Source organism: Rattus rattus, chromosome 1 (genome assembly GCF_011064425.1).
Source record: "Rattus rattus isolate New Zealand chromosome 1, Rrattus_CSIRO_v1, whole genome shotgun sequence".
Lineage (NCBI taxonomy): Eukaryota > Metazoa > Chordata > Mammalia > Rodentia > Muridae > Rattus > Rattus rattus.
In genome coordinates, this window is record NC_046154.1 from 158,798,620 (window position 1) to 158,819,640 (window position 21,021).

A 21,021-nucleotide genomic window follows, 5' to 3' on the forward strand; every position below is an offset into this window, starting at 1 on the left:
GGCTGAGAGAGGAGGAAGGGAAGGGAAGGAAGAAGAGGAAGAGGAGGGATGAAGACAGGGAAGGAAAAGGGGAGGGAAGGAAGAAAGGAAGGAAAGACAGATGGACCAAACTTAGGCTTATCTTCCTAAACGCAGAGCTGAAGGAAGACCTGATAGATCAAAGGGTGCCATAGTGAGAACCCAAGGGATAGGGAACAGACAGACATTGGAACAAGGAAAAATAGAGTTTGGACAGGTGGAACTTGCCTCTCATGTCCCCTTCCCGCCTCTAGGCCCACCTTGATCTTGGAGCCAGCAGTACTGGGGCGGCCCTTCTTGTCTACATCCAGCTTCTCAGGAAAGAGCATCCGTAGGAAGGCCCTAAGGAGAGAGGGAATGATCAGAATGAAGACAGACACTCGAGGCATCCTTCTTCAGACCTCAGAGTTGTAGGGGCTGCCTTAGTATTTAGATGCAAACTATGGGTCCCTCTGAATGTGGGCAGGGGCTGTGAGGTTGACATTGTATTTTGAGTCTCTTGATTTATCTTCACATATTAGTTCTACTCCATGATAATAGCAAGTCACACAGTACAGAGTTAAACTGAATAGAAACATGTATGGAGGTAGGAGAATCAGAAGTTCATCTTTAGCTATATCATGAGTTCAAGGCCAGCCTGGGCTATACGAAACGTTTTTTCTTTAAATATAAGGTCTTTCTACATAGCCCTGGCTGTCCTGAACTCACTATATAGATCAGGCTGGTCTTGAACGCATAGAAATAGGCTTGCCTTTGCCTTCCAAGTGCTGGAATTAAAAGCATGCACCTCCATTGATGGCATGAGAGAGTCTCTGTCTTAAAAACAACAAACAAGGAACTAGGTTACAACTTAAGTTTATAGGTGGTTGCCTTGCGTGAACACAGTCCTGGGTTCCATATTCAGCACCACATATACCAAGCACAGCCACACATGCCGATAGTCTGAGAGCTGCAAGGTAGAGGCCTAATGACCACAAGTTCAAGGTCACCCTTGTTATGTAGTGAGTTGGAGGTCAGCCTCATCTGCACAAGACTCTATCTAAATCCAACCCAACCCAAATAAATAAATAAATAGAAAAATGTATCAATTAGGAAAGTATCTTGGCAGCAGAGTCATATCTCCTGCAGGCAGCCCTACATATACATTTTTGCATATCTACGCAAGGAAATATGCACAGCATTCAGCAATAGTGGTGCATGCTTTAATCCTACCCTCCTAAGGCAGGTGGATCTCTGTGAATTAGAGAACAACCTGGTCTATATAGCAAGTTCCAAGCCATCCAGAGATACATAGCAAGACCTCGTCTCAAAAAACAAAACGAAACAAAACAACATCAAGAAACAAACCAGGAGCACAAACAAACAAAAACAAATCCACAATAACCCTCCCCCCACCAAAGAAATATACGGAGAGGCTGGGGAGCTGGCTCAGTTGGCAAAGTGTAAACATACAGACCTTTTTCTTGTTTTGTTTCTAAGACTAGTACATGCTGATTTAGAACCTTACCTGGATGCCTCCCTTTTTGCCTGTTGATTTATTTACACAAGGTCTTTGTGTGAGTGTAGGTGCATTCAGGTGGAGGTCAGAGGACAACCTTTGAGTGTGCCCTGCCTTTTCAGCTTGGGACTGAGTCTCTTCATAAGCCAGGTGGAGAGCAGGGAGATCCTGGGGTCTTCACCTACCATTTCACCATAGGCCTACGACTGTCAGTGCTTACACCGGTGTGTCCAGCTGATGTGGGATCTGGCAATCCAAACTCTAGGCTCAACTCTTCATTACGCTTGTGCAACAACTGCTTCACCTACTGACCCATCTCTTCTGTCCTATTTATATGTTTTCAGAGACAGAGGCTCATTAGCTCAAGCTCAGACTCCAAGTCCTGAGGAGGCTTTTGAGCTTTCAATCCTCTTGTTCTCTAAGTGACACAATGATGGGCGTACAATATCACACCCGCTTTTCTATGGCACTGGGAATGCAATTAAGGACATCCTGCATACTGGGCAAGAAATCTACCAACTGAACCACACCCAAACCCCTTTCCTTTTGAGGCAGGGTTTCATGGAGCCCAGGATGATCCTGATTCATTGTATAGTTGAGAGTGACCTCCACTTCCTGCGTGCACAGCCACGTCTACTTTATACAGTACTAGGGAGGGAACCCAGGGCTTGCCTAGCATGCCGACTGAGGTAGCTCCCCAGCTCTGTAATGTGTTTCCTCTTTGCTTAAAGGGCAGCTATTCACTGGACTGCTAGGATTGTGGGAGGCACTTTTATGACAAGACACAAAAGGAACTGAACTCAGGGGTGTCCCCTGGGAAGGGACTCAGAGTCAGACCAGGGTTTGTTTCTCTTCTGTGTACTGGGAGTTGCTTTCCTTTTATTTTCTTTCTGTCCTAGAACTGGAATCCAAACTACTAGGGAAATACTCATCACTGAGTTACACCCTCACACATGAGAGTTTTAGCTCAGAGCTCTGTCTTGGCCACATAACCGCACCACAAAGTTCATAGGATGACCAAGTTCTGGAGAGACATAGTAGTTCCCAAGCCTCCATTCCTCTGGGGGTTTATGCCCAAAGGCCATACAGCTACTCACTGGTCGCTGGACTGCATCAGTTCTATAAGATCAGAGAACAGCACATCCCGATTCCTCTCACAGAAGCCACTGACATCATAGGAGACCTGGAGGGAGACAGCGTGGAGGGCCAGTGAGGAGCAATGAGTTTCATGTGTGAGTGTCAGGGCAGGTGGCCAGCGATTCTGTGAGGCTTATTCAGTCCTGAGAGGACTTGGGGTACAGTTAGATGAAATCTGTGATTCGGGATAGTAGGTTGTGATCTGTTGTTTGGGGCCTGGCTCCTAGATACCTGATGTTCAATTGAAGCTGGAAGATGAAGGCTGGGGTTGGAGTTAAGGGGAGATGCCCAGCTGTCTTCCTCAGTGACAGTCTACCGTTCGTCTGTGTGTGCGTGTGTGCGTGTGTGTGTGTGTGTGTGTGTGTGTGTGTGTGTGTGTGTGTGTGTGTGTGACTAAACCTAGAGCTTGCTGATTAGCTAAACTAGTAAACTGGCTGCCTGAAAGTCCCAGGGGTCCCTTGTCTGGGTTTTTATGTAGATGCTGAGCATCTGGACGAATGCTTGTACTTTATCTATCTATCTATCTATCTATCTATCTATCTATCTATCTATCTATCTATCTATCTATCTATCTATCTATCTACCTACCTACCTACCTACCTACCTACCTACCTATCTATCTATCTATCTATCTATCTCAACTCCCAGAGTATTTAGTTAGTTTGTTTTTGAGACAGGGTCTGGTCTGATTGTGTAGAACTGACTGGTCTGCAACTCAATTTGTAGACTAGGCTGGCCTTGAATTCACAGAGATCTGCCTGCCTTTGCCTCTGGAGGTTGGAATTAAAGGCTGGCTTCAAATTCCCTATACAGCCAAGGATGGTCTGCCCTTCCTGCTTCCACTTCCCGGGTACTGGAGTTGTAGATATGAATGCTATCAGGGGGACAAGGGGTGATTTGGAATCGTGGTAGATTTTTTTTTTCAGAATGGGGCTTCAGTCAGGAAGTTGGGGTGGGTTGCTATTTTAATGGGGTCTTTTAAAGGTCTTGCTCCTGGTTTTGGCAGCCCTGGCTGAGGAACACAGACAAAGCCTCTGAGGACATTTGGAAATATTTGTTACCCATGCTGAGGTGGTAGAAATAGTCAAGAATCTCTTGGGAAGGTGGCTATAGCTTGGGTAAGAAACTAGGAGATTTCTGTAGCCTCTGGTAGGGGTGAGGTAGATAGGCTCCAGCAGGTCTGGGGAACTGGGGATGGGGTTTTTTGTCAGAGGGTTATAGCTAAGATTGAACATTGGGGTGTGTGTGCCAATATAGAAGAACCATCTTGTCTGTTAGGAGCTGCCTTGCTAATTGGGTAAACTGTGATTAGAGGCCAGTGTAGTCTGCAGCTCTGGCTGAGGGGACATGAGGCAGGTGCCTAGGCATTTTCTGGAGAAGTGTTTGGGCAATTGGGAGAAGCCCTGGTTCTGGTTAGCAGGGGCCCCTCTGGAAGTGGAACTTGGTTAGAAGAATAGGAAGTTTGCTACCTGAATTGGGATTTATGAGGGGGCGCCCACTTAGAAGGGAGTTTGCACGTACCTTGCCTGCATAGTGATGGATGACGAAACCTGCGCTCCAGCTGTTGAAGTGCTCGTGGGTGCCCACTGCTGCTTGCAGCTTTTGTAGCAATGTCTGGTCCGCGCCACCACCGGTAGCGTGCATCGTGGCGCACACATCGTCCAGCACGCTCATGATGCCTGGCGGGTTCTGAGGGGAGCAGAGTTCTGGCTCAGCCTGGCTGGGGTCCTCCCTGATTGAGTCGGGGGCTGGGAGGGGACTCCTAAATACAAGCTCAAAATATGATCAATTTTTTCCTGCTTTCTTCTCCCCTTCCCTTTCTTTCTTTCCCCACCCTCCCATCTTTGTCTTTCCTCTCTTCTACCACTCCCGGTGTGCAGGGAATCCATTCCTCTTTTCCTTCCCCACATTGCTTGGAGGATATTACAACGACTCTGAAATGTTTCCAATGGGAATGTTGAGCGAATAAAAGAAAGGCGAACGGGTGGGCAGAAGAATCGATGAATGGGGTGGCTGGAAGATATTCAAGCATGGGTGCTCCCCTTCCCCCAGGATATCATAAACCCTTTCCAGGCACACTGGTTTAGCTCTGGAGACCGGTGACGGGTCCCTCCTAAAGTCAGCTTAGTCCTTACCAGCTTGTTTTCGATGAGGTCACACACAATTTTGTTGTTGAAGTATTCGATGGGGGTCCAGCGGATGCCCTCTTGCACATACTCCTCCTGGAGGCGGGGAGGGGGGCAGTAAGACAGTGTGGAGCCTGCCCCTCCATTTCATCACTCTTCCTTGAAGGATATTCCTGCCTCTGTTCCTGCTGACATACAGCCAGCAGGAGTTGTAAATAAATACCCTATTTGAGCTTTGGACTTTTTTTCCCCCTCCAATAAATTATTTTAATCCACTTTACATCCCAATCACAGTCTCCCTCTCTCCTCTTCTCCCAGCCCCACCCTTACAAATCCCTCCCACCATTTTCTTCTCCTCAGAGAAGAGGGAGCCTCTCTAGGGTACCACACCACGCTATGTAATCCAGTAGGATTAGGCACTCCTATTCCTTTATTTTATGTTTTGAGATAGGTCTCATGTAGCTCAGACTGCCCTGAACTCAATATGTAGCCAAGGCTGACCTTGGCCTCCTGTTGCCTCTGCCCGCTGAGTCGTGGGATGGCAAGTGAGCACCGTCACACCTGGTTTATATGGTTCTGGGGATGGAACCCAGGATTTTGCATGTGGGAAGCAAGCCGCTCTACCCATTGAGCTACATCCCTAGCCTGGGCTCTTCTAAAATTTCTTTTCTTTTCTTTTCTTTTTTTTTTTTAAAGATTTATTTATTTATTATATATAAGTACACTGTAGCTGTCTTCAGATACACCAGAAGAGGGCATCAGATCTCTTTACAGATGGTTGTGAGCCACCATGTGGTTGCTGGGAATTGAACTCAGGACCTCTGGAAGAGCAGTCGGGTGCTCTTAACCGCTGAGCCATCTCTCCAGCCCCCTCTTTTTTTTTTTAAGGTCACTAACTTTATTAATTTAAAAATCTTTTATAAAGACAATGACTGTTTTTGCCAAAAAAAGGAGCCAAGGGGCATCCGACAGATGGTGAGGGAGAAGGGGCAGTAATCTATTCAGGAAGGCCAGGAACTGCTGCCATGGAACTGCAGGGGAGGGGAAGGGGAAGGCATGCAAGGGCAAGAAACCCAGAAAGGTTGAAACGCTAGGGGAGAGAACTCCCCAAAGACCCTGGAGTACATAGGAGGTGAGGGTGACAACAGCAATCTTTTCCTTCATGGAGGACTGGGAGGCACCCTGCCCTGCTGCAGACTCTGGAGACTATGCTGTGGCTGGGGGATTGAGGGGTCCCCAGAGAACATTACAAGAAGGCATCACACCATTCTCGAAGGCACCACAGTCCCGGTACTGCTGGGCATTGGCACCACATGTGTCTTTCAGCCATTCTCGAAAGAGGTCTTCGTGTTTCTTTAGTACCAGAAACTGGCCAAGGACCACATACGCCTTGTCAAAGCCCCTTTCCTCCAGCTTCTTGCTCAGGACTTCACCAATCCCGGCCAGGCTCCCCACTGGCTTTTCCCCCATGGGCTCCGGTGCTTTTGGGAGGTTGTCATCTTGATCAGGCTTAACCCGATGGATATACTGGCTTGCACTAACAGGTGGCACACGTAGCCAAGGCCCACCCTGAAGCTCTCCGGTGACCTTGGCTGGACAAGACACTGACCCTAAACTTTATTTTAAATCACTTTTTCATTGTCTTTGCTTTGTACGAGCACCTCCAAAATAAATTATTTGCCCCAATCCTTGCCTCAGGCTCTGCATTTAAGACAGGGGCAAAATCAAAGCAGATTTATTTTCTTTTTCAGATGCTGGGGTTGGGACACAGCGAGCCAGGCTACTCTACTGCTGAGCTGTACACTGCAGAGTTCTTGGCAGAGATCTCTGGGCTGTCTCCAGCTCTCTGCCAATGTGTCGAATAGTACCTGACACAAAGCAGTTGTTCAAACAACTGTATTTTTTTTCTACCTTTTTTTGTTGTTTGTTTTTGCTCTTTAGTTCTTTCTTTCCTTTTCTTCTTCCTCTTTCTCCTCCTCCCTTTCCTCTTCTTCTCTCCTACCTATCCTCCTCCTCCTCCTTCTTTGAGATAGGGTCACTCTATGTAGCCCTGGCTGTCCTAGAACTATCTAGTAGATTAGGCTGGCCTCAAACTCACAGAGACCCTGCTTGCCTCTGCCTTCTGAGCGAGTGCTGGGAATAAGGTGTTTACTACTGTACCCAGCTCTATTTTTCTTTTTAAAATTGGATTCCCACTAGACACCTCTGCCTCAGCAGCAGCTCCTGTGTTGTGATTACAGGCACGCACCACATGCTATTCCTGCTCTCTCCCCACTCCTCTCCCAGACTGGCCACAAACTCACTATGTGGTCAAGGAAGATCTTGAATTCCTGAGTGCTGGATGACAGGCATGCATCACCACACCCAGTTTATGCAGCTGGTAGTGGAACTCATGGCTTCATGCACACTAGGCAAGTATGCTCTACCAACCGAATGATAGTCCTAGCTTTCTTTTTCTCTTTATAAATTATATGTGATATTTTTGTTATAGTAATGGGAAACCGAATCTAACACAGCAAGCAGAGAGAGGTGGGAATAGATTTGTGTGTGGCCCTCAGTGTCTTTGAGAGCCTTATGCTTGAAGTTCTGTCTTCTGCCACTCGACTGCCCTACCCACCTGCTCTGCCTTCAGGGTGAGCTCAATAAAAATTTGTTGCAGCTTTTCATTGACGAAGTTGATGCAGAACTGTTCAAAGCCATTTTTCTGTGGAGGAAAGGAAAGGGCCTTTCTGTTAGTGGGCTATGCAATGTCTCTGACAAATACTGGGTGAACACAGATGACAGACAGAACAGGGTGGGGAGGATCCAGAGCCAAACCTGGAAGATCTCAAAGCCGTAGATGTCAAGCACACCGATGCTGTACTCTTCCTGAGGCTTCTGCATAGCACGGTTGATAGCCTATGGGAAGGTAAAAATGGGGCCAGTGGACGCATGACCAAATCCATGCCACTGGTCCATACACTGTTATGTTTTAAAACCTGATTTTCCTCTAATTAGTGTGTGTGTGTGTGTGTGTACACACATGTGTGCACTTGTGCACACATGTATGTGGAGACCAGAGGAGAGTACTAGGTGTCCTTTATCACTCTCTACATTATTCCTTTGAGGTAGCATCTCTTCCTGAACCTGGAGCTAGGCTGTCAGTCAGCAGTCCCAGAGATCCTCCTGTCTCCACTCCCTCATAGTACGGGGGTTACAGTTAGATGAGGACGTGCCTGACTTGTTATGTGAATGCTGGGGTCTGAACTCAGTTTCTCATAGTTGTGCAACAAGTACTATTTAGCCACTGAGTCACCTATCCATCCCCTTTGATGTATTTTCACATTTATTTAATTGTGTGTGTATGAACATGTGTGTGCAGTCCACTTTTATCACTTGTCCACTTCTATTATGTGCATTGTGGAGATAGAATTCAGGATGTCAGGCTTAGCATAAAATGCCTTTACCTGAGCCATCTTGTCAACCCCCATGATGTAGTTCTAGCTAAATTTGTGGCTATTTCCTCTCTCAACAAATTTTCTCTAGTCTTTTAATCCCCATCTGAAAACCCAAGTATAGAAGTATCATAGTTCTTGACTTCAGAGTCAGATCTTCCTGCTGTGTTTCAATTTTCCCATCTCTAAAATTGAGTTGGACATATGGCTAGTGTCTGTACTCGTAACATTCATGAAGCTAAGGTAGGAGGATTGCCGTGAGTTCTGGGCTAGCCTGAGCTACAGCATTCATTCCTGGATAGACTGGGATACAAAGTAGGATCTTATCTTAAAATTAGATAACCGAGGGGCTGGAAAGATGGCTCAGTGGCTCTGAGTGCTTCCTGTTCTCTTCTAAAGGACACAGTTCCATACCCAGTACCCATGTCAGGTAGCTCACAACCATTGACCTGATAGCTCCAGGGAATCTGATGCGCCCTGTGGATCTCTGTGAGTACCTGCACATATGTGACATACATTTACACAAAGCCAGCCTGGATTACTAGAGACCTTGCCTCACACAGACACAGGAAGACAGACAAATTTGTCAGAGCAAGTAGTAGGGGCTCGGCATCTCACTCAGTGGTAGGGCACTTTGTATAATATACAAATCCCTGGATTTCATCTCCACTATCACATAATTAATTAATTAAAGTGCTGTGGCTTTAGTTTCTGTAATTGGAAATGTTTGAACCAAGAAGAGTTCTGCTTTTCAGTTCTAAGAACATTCAATATTTTGAGTATCATATCCAAATTGTTTATTTGTTTGAGATAGGTCTCTCTGTGTAGCCCTGGTGACCTGGAACTCACCATGTAAAACAGGCTGCCCTCGAACTTACAAAGACCTGCTTACTTCTGCCTCTTGAATGACGGTGTTAAGGCATATGCCACCATGCTCAGCAAGATCAAAGTTTAAACATGAAATTTATTTGTATTTCATATATACCCCATGCACTACTTTTAGTGTATACTTTTTGTTTTAAAAATTCTATTTATTTTTATGTTACATATATGGGTATGTTGCCTACATGAATGAATGTCTATGAAGAATCCCCTAGAACTGGAGTTACAGATGGTTGTGTGCCACCACGTATGTGCTGGTTACTGAAACTGGGTCTTCTGCAGGAGCAGTACTTCCTCTTAATTGCTGAGCCCCTTACAGCTAGGTCTTAGCTGTGAGCCATGCACAGGGTCTGGAGTGGAATTTTCTACTTGTAGTTTCATGTTGGTGTTCAAAAGTTTGGAAGTTTGAAGTACTTTGCATTTGGGATTTTCAAATTAGGGATGTTCAACCTATCCCTTATAAAACCTACCTTCCTCCCTCTCTCCCTCCCTCCCCCCCTCTCTCCGTGCGTGTGTGTGTGTGCGTGTGTGTGTGTGTGTGTGTGTGTACGTGCATTTATAGTGTGGGAGATACAACCTGGAACTTCATAATTTTATCACTGAACAATACCTCCCATACGTATGAGGATTAAATATATATATGTTAAATAAGTCACTATACATAAAATACTGGGGAGATATTCAGCATATAATTTTGTGTGTGCTTGTGTTTGTGTATAGGTGTGTGTGTGTGTGTGTGTGTGTGTGTGTGTGTGTTCAGATGTAAATACACATACACTTGAGTGCATGTGGAGTCCAGAGGGCAACCTTGGCTGCTATTCCTCCTGTACTGTTTATCTTGTTCTTTTTGTTTTTAGTTTTTCTTTTGATGCAGGCTCTCTTTGTGGTCTAGAACTTTCCGAGTAGGTGAGACCGGCTAACAGGGATGCCTGTCTCTGCCTCCCCAGCACTAGGATTATAAAGTGCACCATGCCTAACTTAAATTTTTTTGAAACTACATTTATTTATTTAAGTATGTGTGTTTAGGGTGTGTGTGTGTGTATTCATGTGTATGCACTTGCATGCCATAGTGTGCACGAGGAGGTCAGTAGACAATTTAAAGAAGTCTTTTCTCTCTTTTCATCATGTGGGTCCGGGGATTCATACTCAGGTCATCAGCCATGGCAGACATTCCTTTATCCAGATTCATGCCTGGCTTTTAAACATGTAGGTGCTGGGCTGGCATGATGACTCAGTGGATAAAGATGCTTGATGATAAGCCAAAGGATGTGCTTGATCTCAGGATTCATATATGTTGCAATATGCATACATACATGCATACAAAGTCAATAAATAAATGTAATAAAAAATTAAATGTGGGTTCTGTTGATGGAACTCACATCCTCATGCTTGAAAAACAAGCACTTTATCAACTGAGGTCTCTCCCTAGACCCTACACACACACACACACACACACACACACACACACACACACACACACACAGATATAGTAGTACATGCTTTTATTTCCAGCAATCAGGAGGCAGAGGCAGGTCAATCTCTGTGAGTCTGAGGCTAACTTTGACCTACATAGAAAATTATTCCAGGTTGGGCTACATAGTGAGATCCTATTTCAAAATAATAATAAGTAAATGAAAAACCATAGGGTCATTTTATGCAGCTTAAAACGGCCTTGAGCTCATAATCTTCCTGCTTCGGGCTCCTGAGTGCTGGGATTACAGGTGTGTATCAGCATGTCTGTCTCTACTAAGTGTTAGTACTGTGATTATCACTGGCCCTGACATATAATGTTCCCTTCAACTCACTCCACCCAACCCCATAGCTATCTCTTTGTCTCCTTGACAACCATCATAGCTCTCAAGTGCACCCATCCAGTTCTATCTCCATTGCCATAATGGAACTGGGAGGGCTTCAATAATCCCTCCATTTGTAGGTTATCCAAGCTGGAAGGTCCACTTCACCTCCTCAGGAACTGGTGAGATGGATAAATAAGGCCTATATTCCCACTTGTTGGTTCAGATTCCATGGGCTTATCAAGCACCAGACGTCTGGCAGACTTCCCAGCACTGGGTTCCACTCACCTCCACCAGGAAGTCGAAGAGGCGGGCATAGAGTCCCTTGGCCAGTGCGTCACGGGTGTAGGCTGCCTGTTCCACATTGAGGGTCACATCAATGGACTCGCTTCGTCCACCCCATTTGCTGTCCATCTTACGGCTGGTCAGCTTCTCTTGCAGCCGCCCACTGTCTATGCCCAGCAGGTAGGCTGGGAAAGCTAGGACTGCCAGGCCAGAGCAAAAGGAAGCAGCTGGTCAGGCTCTCCAGACATAGGAGCTTCCCCAGTGACACCGACATGGCTCTCTTGGGATTTGAAGTGGGAAGAAGCAGTCCTTACACAGGAGCCTGTTGCCCAACATCACCCACACTCACGGTCTACGCTCTCCACGCGGGCATAATTCCCTTCTTCACAGAAGCTGATGTTCCCCAGGTGCAAGATCCCTGCCACGAGCTGCAAGACAAGCTGCTGCACGCTGGTCGGAATCCCAATGACTTGCATGGCGTTCTGTGGGCAAGACAGGGACAGCTTATGCTACCGACTTTGGTCTCCACTGTGACTCCAGGATTAGATCCCTGGGCCCATGGCGTAGACTTAGGAAGACAAGGTGTTTGGCTGCCTGATCTTTCTTTGTGTGTGCATGCTACGCATCTGTGCTCATGAATGCGTATGGCAGGCGGAGGTCAACCTTGGTTGTCATTCCTCAGGTGCCATCTACCTTGTTTTTCTCATTTGATTGAGCTTGATAAGTAGGCTAGGCTACCGGGCTAGTGAACCGCAGTGCTGGGGTTACAAGCAGGTACTATCTTCTCTGGCTTTTTAAGTTTTAAAATAAGTGCTGAGGATTGAACTTGCATGGTGCACTGGCTGGTTTTCTGTGTCACAAGCTGGAGTTCTCACTGAGAAAGGAGCCTCCCTTCAGGAAATGCCTTCATGAGACCCAGCTGTAAGGCATTTTCTCGACTAGTGATCAAGAGGGGAGGACCCAGCCCATTGTGCCAACCCTGGGCTGGTGGTCTTGGCTTCTATAAGAGAGCACAATGAGCAAGCCAGAGGAAGTAAGCCAGTAAGTAACATCTTTCCATGGCCTCTGCATCAGCTCCTGCTTCCTGACCTGCTTGAGTTCCAGTTCTGACTTCCTTTGGAGATGAACAGCAATGTGGAAGTGTAAGCTGAATAAACCCTTTCCTCCCCAACTTGCTTCTTGGTCATGAATAGAAACCCTGACTAAGACACATGGCAGGTAATTTACTAACTGACACATCTCCCTAACTGCCTGATTGTCCTTGTGTGTGTATATGTGTGGTATATATATGCATTGGTATATGTTGGTGTATACATGCATGTGTGTGAGTACACATGTACATGTGAATTCGAGTTTATTTGGAGGTCAGAGATTTACACTGGGTGTGTTTCTTTATCATTCTCCAGGTTCAAAAAATTTGTGAGAGAGACATCCGTGTGTGTGTGTGTGTGTGTGTGTGTGTGTGTGTGTGTGTGTGTGTGTGTGTGTGTATTCATGACCTCGTGGGACTGGAGGTCAGAGAACAATCTGCAGTTCTCTATTCTCGTTTTTCCTCTATGTTTGAGACAAACTCTCTTTGCTGTTACATAAGCTAGCTTAGCTGCTGGACATTCTCCTATCTCACTGTCTTATTCTCCATGGAAGCACTGGGATTACACACACTTGGGCTGCCACCTCCTGCTTTTATGTGGATTCAAGAAATCCAAACTCAGGTCACCAGGCTTGCATTCCAAGTGCTTTTTTATCTGAATCTTTCCCCCAGCGTTCCACCTTATTTCTGACACAGTTTCTTACCAGTCCTAAAGCTAAGTGATTTGGCCAGACCAGCTGGTCAGGGAATCCCAGGGTTTGCTGCCTGTTTCTGCTGCCCCAGTGCTGGGATATAAGCACGTGCTGCCACACCCACCTTTTAAATGTGACCTTTGGGGATTGAACTCAGGTCCTTATGCTTGTACAGCAGGCACTTTACCCACTGAGCCATCCCTTGGCTCCATGATCTCCCTTTTTGTCAATTTGCTGTATAACCTTGGATACGTGCCTGCGTCTTTCTGTGCCTCTGTTTCCTTATTTGTAATATGAAAAGGTTCCCTGGGGGCTGGAGTGGTTGGTGCTCACCAGGGTCTCATTGAAGTCACTCCGGTCATCAGTGCCTTCCACCTTGTAGGTGTCTGATTGGTTGAGGTAGTAATAGTAGTCTGGTGTCATGAGTCCTAGGTTCTGCTGCTGCTCCTGGGAGGCCCCTTCCAGAAGCTGGAGGGTGTCAGAAGGTCATGTATCTGGCCCAGCCTGGTGCAACCATTGTGGTTACCTTACCCTCCCACCCGTTGCCCTTTCCATGTTCTCTTCCCCCATTCCTGGGATGCAGATGGTCTCCCACTGCCCCCAGTCCCATAGACCTCTCCCATGCACCTGATAGTAGATGTGGAAATTCCTCTCATTCTCATTCTGCATGACCACACGAGACTTTTCCAGCAAGAAATTGGAGATCTTGCCTCCATCTGGTTCTCCACCTCGGCTGAACTGGATCTCAAAGTACTTGCCCTGAATCCCAGAGAACCACATTAGCACATCCCTGACTCCCAGGTGTATATGGGGCGGCAAGGTTTACGATCTCATGAGCCTGACCTCTTTCCCCTTCTTCCTCTTAGGATCTGGACTTGCCTTTCTCTTGCCTCCACTCACTTACTTTTAAATTACATTGTGTGTGTGTGTGTGTGTGTGTGTGTGTGTGTGTGAGTGTGTGTGTGTGTGTGTGTGTGTGTGTGTGTGTGTGTGTGTGTGTGTGTGTGTGTGTGTGTGTGAGTGTGTGTGTGAGTGTGTGTGTGTGAGTGTATGTGGTGTGTGTGTGAGTGTATGTGTGGTGTGTGTGTGTGTGTGTGTGAGTGTGTGTGTGTGGTGTGTGAGTGTGTGTGTGAGTGTGTGTGTGTGTGTGTGTGTGTGTGTGTGTGTGTGTGTGTGTGAGTGTGTGTGTGTGTGTGTGTGTGTGTGTGTCCGTCCTGTGACACGGTGACTATGTGGTCATTTGAGGACAACTTGTGGAGTTAGTTCTTTATCATGTAAGTCCTGAGGATTGAACTTAGGTCCTCAGGCTTGGTGGCAAGCACCTACTGAGCCATCTTGCTGACCATCCACTTACAGAGTGACTAAGCTTGCTCGTTTCATCAGAGTCTTTCCTCTAGATTGCACAGACTACATGGGGCCAGGATCCCTAACATATCCATCTCCTTTGACTCTAAGCCCCTGTCAATTGCACTTACCTTTGTGCTCACCTCAAGTTCCCCCAACACATTTCAGGAGTTTCTACATCTCTTTGGTGTGTTTATACATGGATGTGTGCATGAGAAGGTGCATGCTTGTGTAGGTGAATGTGAATATGTGTGGGTTTGGAGGCCAGACATTAACAGTAGGTGTCTTCCTCATCTGTTCTCACCTTATACATCAAGGAAAGAACTCTTGAATCCAAAGCTTGATGACTCGACTAGTTTTAGCTAACCACTATGCTCCAGGAATCTCCTGCCCCCACTTCTCATGTGCTGGGGATCTGAACTCAGGTCCTCCTCACACTCTTAAATGCTGAGCCTGTACACCAGCCCCTCCACTTTATTTCTTGAGACAGGATCTCTCAATCAATCTAGAGCTCATTGATTGGCTAGACTGAATGACCAAAGTATTTCCCTGGATCCTCCTATCTGTAGTTCCTAGTGTCGCAGGTGTGTACTATCATATCCAGCTTTTATATGGATGTTGGGGATTAAATTCAGATTTTGCTTGAGTGGCCCCAGATTCAGTGAGAGACTTTGTCTCAAAAAATAAAACAGAAGGGCTGTAGCTATAGTTCAGGAGTAAACAGCACTGCTCTTTCAGAGGACTGGGTTCTATGCCCAGCACCCCCATGTCTGCTCACAACCATCTTGCTACTCTAGTTCTAGGGGTTCTAATGCCATCTTCTGGTCTCCAAGTGCACCATGCACTTACATGGTACACAGACATACATTCAAAATATTAATACATACAATATAAATACTAATGAAACCAAAAAAAATAGTAATGTTATGAGCTATTGAGGAAGACACTCAGTGTCGACCAATGTTGACCTTTGGCACCCACATGATTGCATGCAAATGTGCATGTGCACACACTAAGTGTGCATCCACACATGCATGCACCCACACACAAAAAGAAACATGGAGGCTAGGGAGATGACTGAAGTACTTGCCATACACGTGTGTGTGTGTGTGTGTGTGTGTGTGTGCGTGTATGGTTTGTGTGCGTGTGTGTATACTTGTGTGTATGGATGTGCACTTGTGTGTGTGTGTGTAGAGACAGCAAGTGTTCATTTGAGGTTATGGTGACTCACAAAGCGGCTGGAGTTGTTGTTGCGCACAGTCTTGGCATTGCCGAAAGCTTCAAGCAGTGGGTTTGACTGTAGGATTATGTCTTTGACGTGCTAGGGGTAGAGCGAGGTAGAAACAGGTCAGTCTGGGTCAGATGGATGTAACTGAAGACCCACATCTCCTTCCATTTTTGTCTTACCTGGACCTTGTCTCCCCCACCAGACACCTTGGAGATGTAGCCCATGATGTATTTAGCAGCCACTGTCTTCCCAGCTCCACTCTCCCCGCTGAGGAGGTGGGAGGAAGAAAAGGTTAGTGGGCAGGAATATCGAAAAGACTTTTTCTAATGCCTAGTCATTCATTAATTCTTGCATTTATTCATTCTTTTATCAAGCACCCACAGTGTTCCAGCCCCTACTCTAGGTTCCTGAGATTCAAAAGTGATCAAGAAAGATTGAAAAAGTAAGTCCCTGCCCCAGGGGATGGAGAGATGGCTTAGTGGCTAAGAGCACTTGTTAACCCTTGCAGAAGAGCTGCAAAGGTTTGCTTTCCAACACCTACATGGTGGTAATAACCACATGTAATTCCAGTTCCAAGTGATTTAACACCCTCCTCTGACCTCTGAGAGCACCAGGCATGGATGTGGAGCTCGAATACGCATGCAGGCAAAACATGCACACACTTAAAACAAAAATAGTAAATTTTAAAAATTAAAAAAACCCAAAAACCTCTCTCTCTAGTGAGATGGCTCAGTGTGTAAAGGCTCTTGCTGACAAGCTGAATTTGGTGGAAGCAGAGACCCGATTTCTAAAAGCTCACTTTCGCGCTTGTACTGTGGCATGTGGCACCCCTAATAAATTTAAATAAGTAAGTAGATATAATTTTAATGTCCTTGGGCTGGGAAGATGGCTCAGTACCTGCCAAGCCTGAAGACCTGAGTTCAATTCCTGATGGTGGGAGGAAAGAATTGACTCTTGACTTCTCCATGCATACCTTGGAATGCATGCACCCCCCCGTATATATATATGTGTGTGTATGTATAATAAAAATATAATTTAAAAGTCATACCCTCACACTTATTTATTTTACATGTTTGTACATGTATGAGGGTGGCATATGTGTTGGTGGTGTATGTACGTGTGTATGTACACATGTGCCTATATGCAGAGGTTGGAGGAGGACATCTGGCATGCTGTTCTATTACTCTGCCTTATTCCCTCAAGACAGGGTTTCTCACTGATTCAGGAGCTAGGGTCGTGGCCATCAAACCCCAGCAACATGCCTATCTTAGTCCCCACGCCCCAATGCTGGAGTTACAGGTTTGTGTGTTCATACCCAGCTTTTTATCTAGGTTCTGGGAATTCGAACTCGGGTTCTCATTCTTGAACATCAATCACTCTTACCTGTTGAGCTATCTCCTCCATCCTGGAGCTTATATGTAGGAGGAGCCAAATGGGAAATAATAAAACAAATAAATGTATCAGGAGATAAGAGATGTAAGGAAAGTAGAACAGAGCAATAGGGACAGAGGGACAGCACCGCATGGTTACAAGTTCATGACAAACCACCCATGTTTGAGGACATGCCTGGAGAGAATGTTCCAGAATCCCTCACCCTGCTGTACCTGATAATGACACACTGGTTCTCACAGTCGATCAGCATATTCCGGTACATGTTGTCGGTGAGGGCATAGATGTGCGGGGGATTCTCATATTGGGCCTGGTGCGGGAGGTCAGGACTCAGCTCAGAGCTTTGCGGCTTGCAGGGTGGGTATGGGAATACTTCCACCCATCCAACCCTGGACTCACCGCACCCTGATAGAGGTCAATTTCCCGGTCAGTGAAGTAGGGCATCTGCTTGAAGGGGTTCACAGAGATTAGCACTGAACCAATATATGTCTTAAGAGGTAGTTAAGAACCATATAGTATCTTGTTTTGCTTTTCAAACACTTCTTACCACTTATTCTATCCTGACAATACCCTACTTTGCTTGGAGAGAGAGATGAGATGCCTGAATGCACCTTGAGTCTCTCACAAAATGATGACTGGATCCAGAAATAGGGGAATGGGTAGTGTAGTGGTTTAGCTCTCAAAAGGCAGGGGTACTGTGGCAGCCATGGCATCTCAAACCATAGCACTATGGTTACTTGATGTATATCCTTCAGTCTGCCCATCCTTTCTCCATCTATTCATCTTCCCCTCCAACCCTAGGCTGGGCTTTCATTGGCCCCTCTGCACTGTCACTCCTTTGGCATCCTTCCCTGCCCCAGTACTTCGTCCTGACTATGACTGCCCAGTCACCCTCTTGTGCCCCTGCACTGCTCGGGATACGAAGATGTAGTCATCCATGAAGCGCTTGCGGAGGTTGCTCACGATGGCGTCCTCGGTGATCTGGGGCAGCAGCACCATGTCATCCACACCACTCTGCTTCACATTGTGACTCTGCCAGTGAAAGCGCTCCTTGCTGCCCTGGGAAGGGGGGTGGTGGAATAGGGATGAGCCCTTGGAGGGGAGCACGGTTGGGCATCTCATTTACCTTCACTCCCAGCTTCTGAACCGTTCTTCCTCAGTTACCCCAGTAATAGCTAGCATTTTTGTTTGTTTGGTTTTGTTTTTTTGAGACAGGGTTTCTCTGTATATCTTTGCTGTCCTGGAACTCTCTCTGTAGATCAATCTAGCCTCCAATTCAGGGATTCACCTGCCTCTGCCTCCTGAGTGCTGGTATTAAAGGCTTGTGTCACCACTGTTTGGCAGTAATAACTAGTTTTGTCAACCTGACATGATTTAGAATAACCTGAGAAGAGTCTCAGTAATGGACTTCTAGGTCAGTTTGGCCTGTGGCATGTCTGTGTGAAATTATCTTGATTACCTTAATTAAAGTGGGTAGACTTGTTCTTGTTCCCAGCCATATGCCAGCCCTTCACTTGGGAATTCTAGGCTAGCATTACACCAGTCCTTGTAGAGAGAGGATTGGGTACAAGTAAGTATGCATATTAGTCTCTGTCTCTGTTCCCCCTACCCAACCCCCATTTCCCCTCTTATCTTACTAGGTAGCCCTTACTAGCCTGACTTTCACTATGTGAACTAGGCTAGTCTCTAACTCAATAGCAATTAGCCTGCTTCTGCCTCCCAAATACTGGGCTTAAAAGTGTGTCCTCCCACACTGGGCTATCTCTCTCTCTGCTCTTGACTGTGGATGTGATCTAACTAGCTGCTTCAGTTCCCTGCTTCTAACTTCCCCACAGTGATGGACTGTAGCCTAGAACTGTGTAATAAGCTCTTTGTCCTTACAAAGTTGTTTTTCTCAGGATATTTTATCACAGAAAAGAAACCTGTTTCTTCCTCCTCTCCTGGGAACACCCTGGGGGTGAATAAGGCCCCTAAAGGCTTCCTGTCCAAAGCAATATGCATTCCTGAAACTTCTCTTTTGGCTCATCTTTCCATCCATACCTTCACCTTGTAGTTTCCTGCCACAGAGGATAGCATCATCCTATTGCTATGACTTCCCACCATTAAATCTCCCTGAGCTGTGTTGCAAAATAAGCCTCTCTACATTTGCATTGTTTCTTTCTGTTAGGAGGGTATGCCACAGTGATATAAAGCTAATTCCCTAATATGACCAATCTGGTCCTATCTCTGTCAGAAAACCTGTACATGGTTTTCTGTTACACCCCTATTCATCAAGCTTACAAATAACTGGTTTGTTTTGAGACACAGACTCATGTATATCACACTGGGCTTGAACTCAGGATATAGTATGATCTTTCTGCTTCTCTCTATTCCCGACTATGGAAATGATGTAACTGTCTGTGTTTGAATGACAGATGTGTGCCGTTGGGAGCATTGCATAAAGGTCCCTGTGCCCACAGATGTCCAGGGAGGCCAGGAATGTTTCACATACAGGATTATTATTCCAACGGGAAAGATGAAATACCCATTCTTCTACCCAGAAAGCAGGGAATTGGTAGTGATTAATAGTCTGATGATTTGTGTTGAGCCAGACCACCCTACAATCAGGACCGGAGGGGCTCAATAACATTTACAGCCAGGGGCTCTCCCAAGCTCCCATAACCAGGACCAGAGGTAGCTAATAGCCCAAATGACTTCTGTGCTATCTGAATGATGGAGACCAGGCCAGAGACTTCCCTAGACCCTTAAGCTAGCACAGGTAGCTTATCTGTAGAACCTATCTTCTTGAAAGAAATGACATGTACCCTAAGTCAAGTTTCAATGTAATTATAGTCCTTGTGCACTGGGAATTGTGTTATACCACGAAACTTTCCCCCCAACTTGTATTGTGTTTTAAATATGTTGACAATGAACCACTTGTCATTAGATTCTTTAGAACTCTGTTTTTTTTTTTTCAAGACTGTGTTTCTTTGTGTAGCTTTGGCTGTCCTCGAATTATCTTTGTAGACCAGGCTGGCTTCAAACTCATAGAGATTGATCTGCCTCTCCCTCTGGAGTGTTGGGATCAAAGGTATGCCCTACCACTGCCCAGCTAGAAGTCTCAATCCTCATCGATGAAGTCACTTAACCAAGTTTTCATTCTCATCTCTTCACAATTTGCTTCTCTACCTGAGACATCCTCAGTGAGCCATCAGGTCAAGTTTATGAAGTGCTGGAGATCAAACCAGGGACTTTGGGCATGCAGGCAAGAACTGGTCTAGCTGAGTTACATTTTCAGCTCCTTGAGTGATCCTTCCTCATGTGACATGCTTGTAATCCCAGCCCTTAGGAGGTTAGAGTTGTGAGGACTTCAGTGAGTTTGATGCCAGCTTGACCTACATAGTGAGTTTCAGGCCAGCTGGGGACATATAGTGAGATTCTGACTCTAAAAAGAATGACTGTATTGCTCAGTGGGTAAAGATAGTTGCTGCTGAGCCCGATAACCCGAATTCAATCCCTAGGATGCACACGATAGGAAGGAACCAACTCCTGGTTCTCTGTCCTCTACATGTGTACAATATCATGTGCACATTTGCCCAACCAATCAATGTAATTAGAATTGCATATATTTGTATAAATTATAGTATAGATCATCAGCTTCAGCCATGTCTCAGGTTCACAGCCTGAACAATGAAGGTTGAATCCTTTGCTTTGACATATATCCTTATGGGATGACATCCTGACTAATCTTATCTCCATTCGTTCACTCAGTCCCTCTTTCCTTCCTTCCGTCCGTCCTTCCTTCCAATGAGCCCTCACACCTTGCAGACTAGTTTGGTCTGAATCTCACTATGAAGCAAAGGATGGTTTAGAGCTTCAGCAATTTCTGCCTTTATTTCAAGCATTGGGATAACAAGAGTGCATGGCCATATGTGGTATGAGCAGTGGTGCGGATGCAATCCAGGGCTTTGTGCATGCTCAGTAAGTACTTTCCAGCTCCTTTCCCATCTCCCATTCTCTCCTTCCTGACCACCACATAATGAGCAGCCTCTACTGCAAGCTCCCAGTGCTGTGGCATGCTGATTTTCCTCAAGTCCAAAGCAATGGGTCCTGCTGAACCCAGGAA

General features: G+C 46.0%; 1 protein-coding gene and 1 pseudogene across 1 annotated transcript in view; both read right to left on the minus strand.

Annotated features, from left to right (window-relative positions):
* Positions 1 to 21,021, minus strand: part of Myo1f (myosin IF) — a 51,586-nt gene that overhangs the window by 15,496 nt on the left and 15,069 nt on the right. Inside the window, 15 exon segments of the mRNA XM_032910113.1 lie at positions 279 to 360; positions 2,614 to 2,699; positions 4,175 to 4,342; positions 4,789 to 4,875; positions 7,397 to 7,483; positions 7,597 to 7,677; positions 11,177 to 11,373; positions 11,523 to 11,655; positions 13,289 to 13,423; positions 13,583 to 13,714; positions 15,531 to 15,620; positions 15,707 to 15,794; positions 17,132 to 17,226; positions 17,316 to 17,405; positions 17,838 to 17,975. Coding sequence (XP_032766004.1) covers positions 279 to 360; positions 2,614 to 2,699; positions 4,175 to 4,342; positions 4,789 to 4,875; positions 7,397 to 7,483; positions 7,597 to 7,677; positions 11,177 to 11,373; positions 11,523 to 11,655; positions 13,289 to 13,423; positions 13,583 to 13,714; positions 15,531 to 15,620; positions 15,707 to 15,794; positions 17,132 to 17,226; positions 17,316 to 17,405; positions 17,838 to 17,975 — 1,689 coding nt within the window.
* On the minus strand, positions 6,026 to 6,278 carry LOC116907135 (annotated as a pseudogene).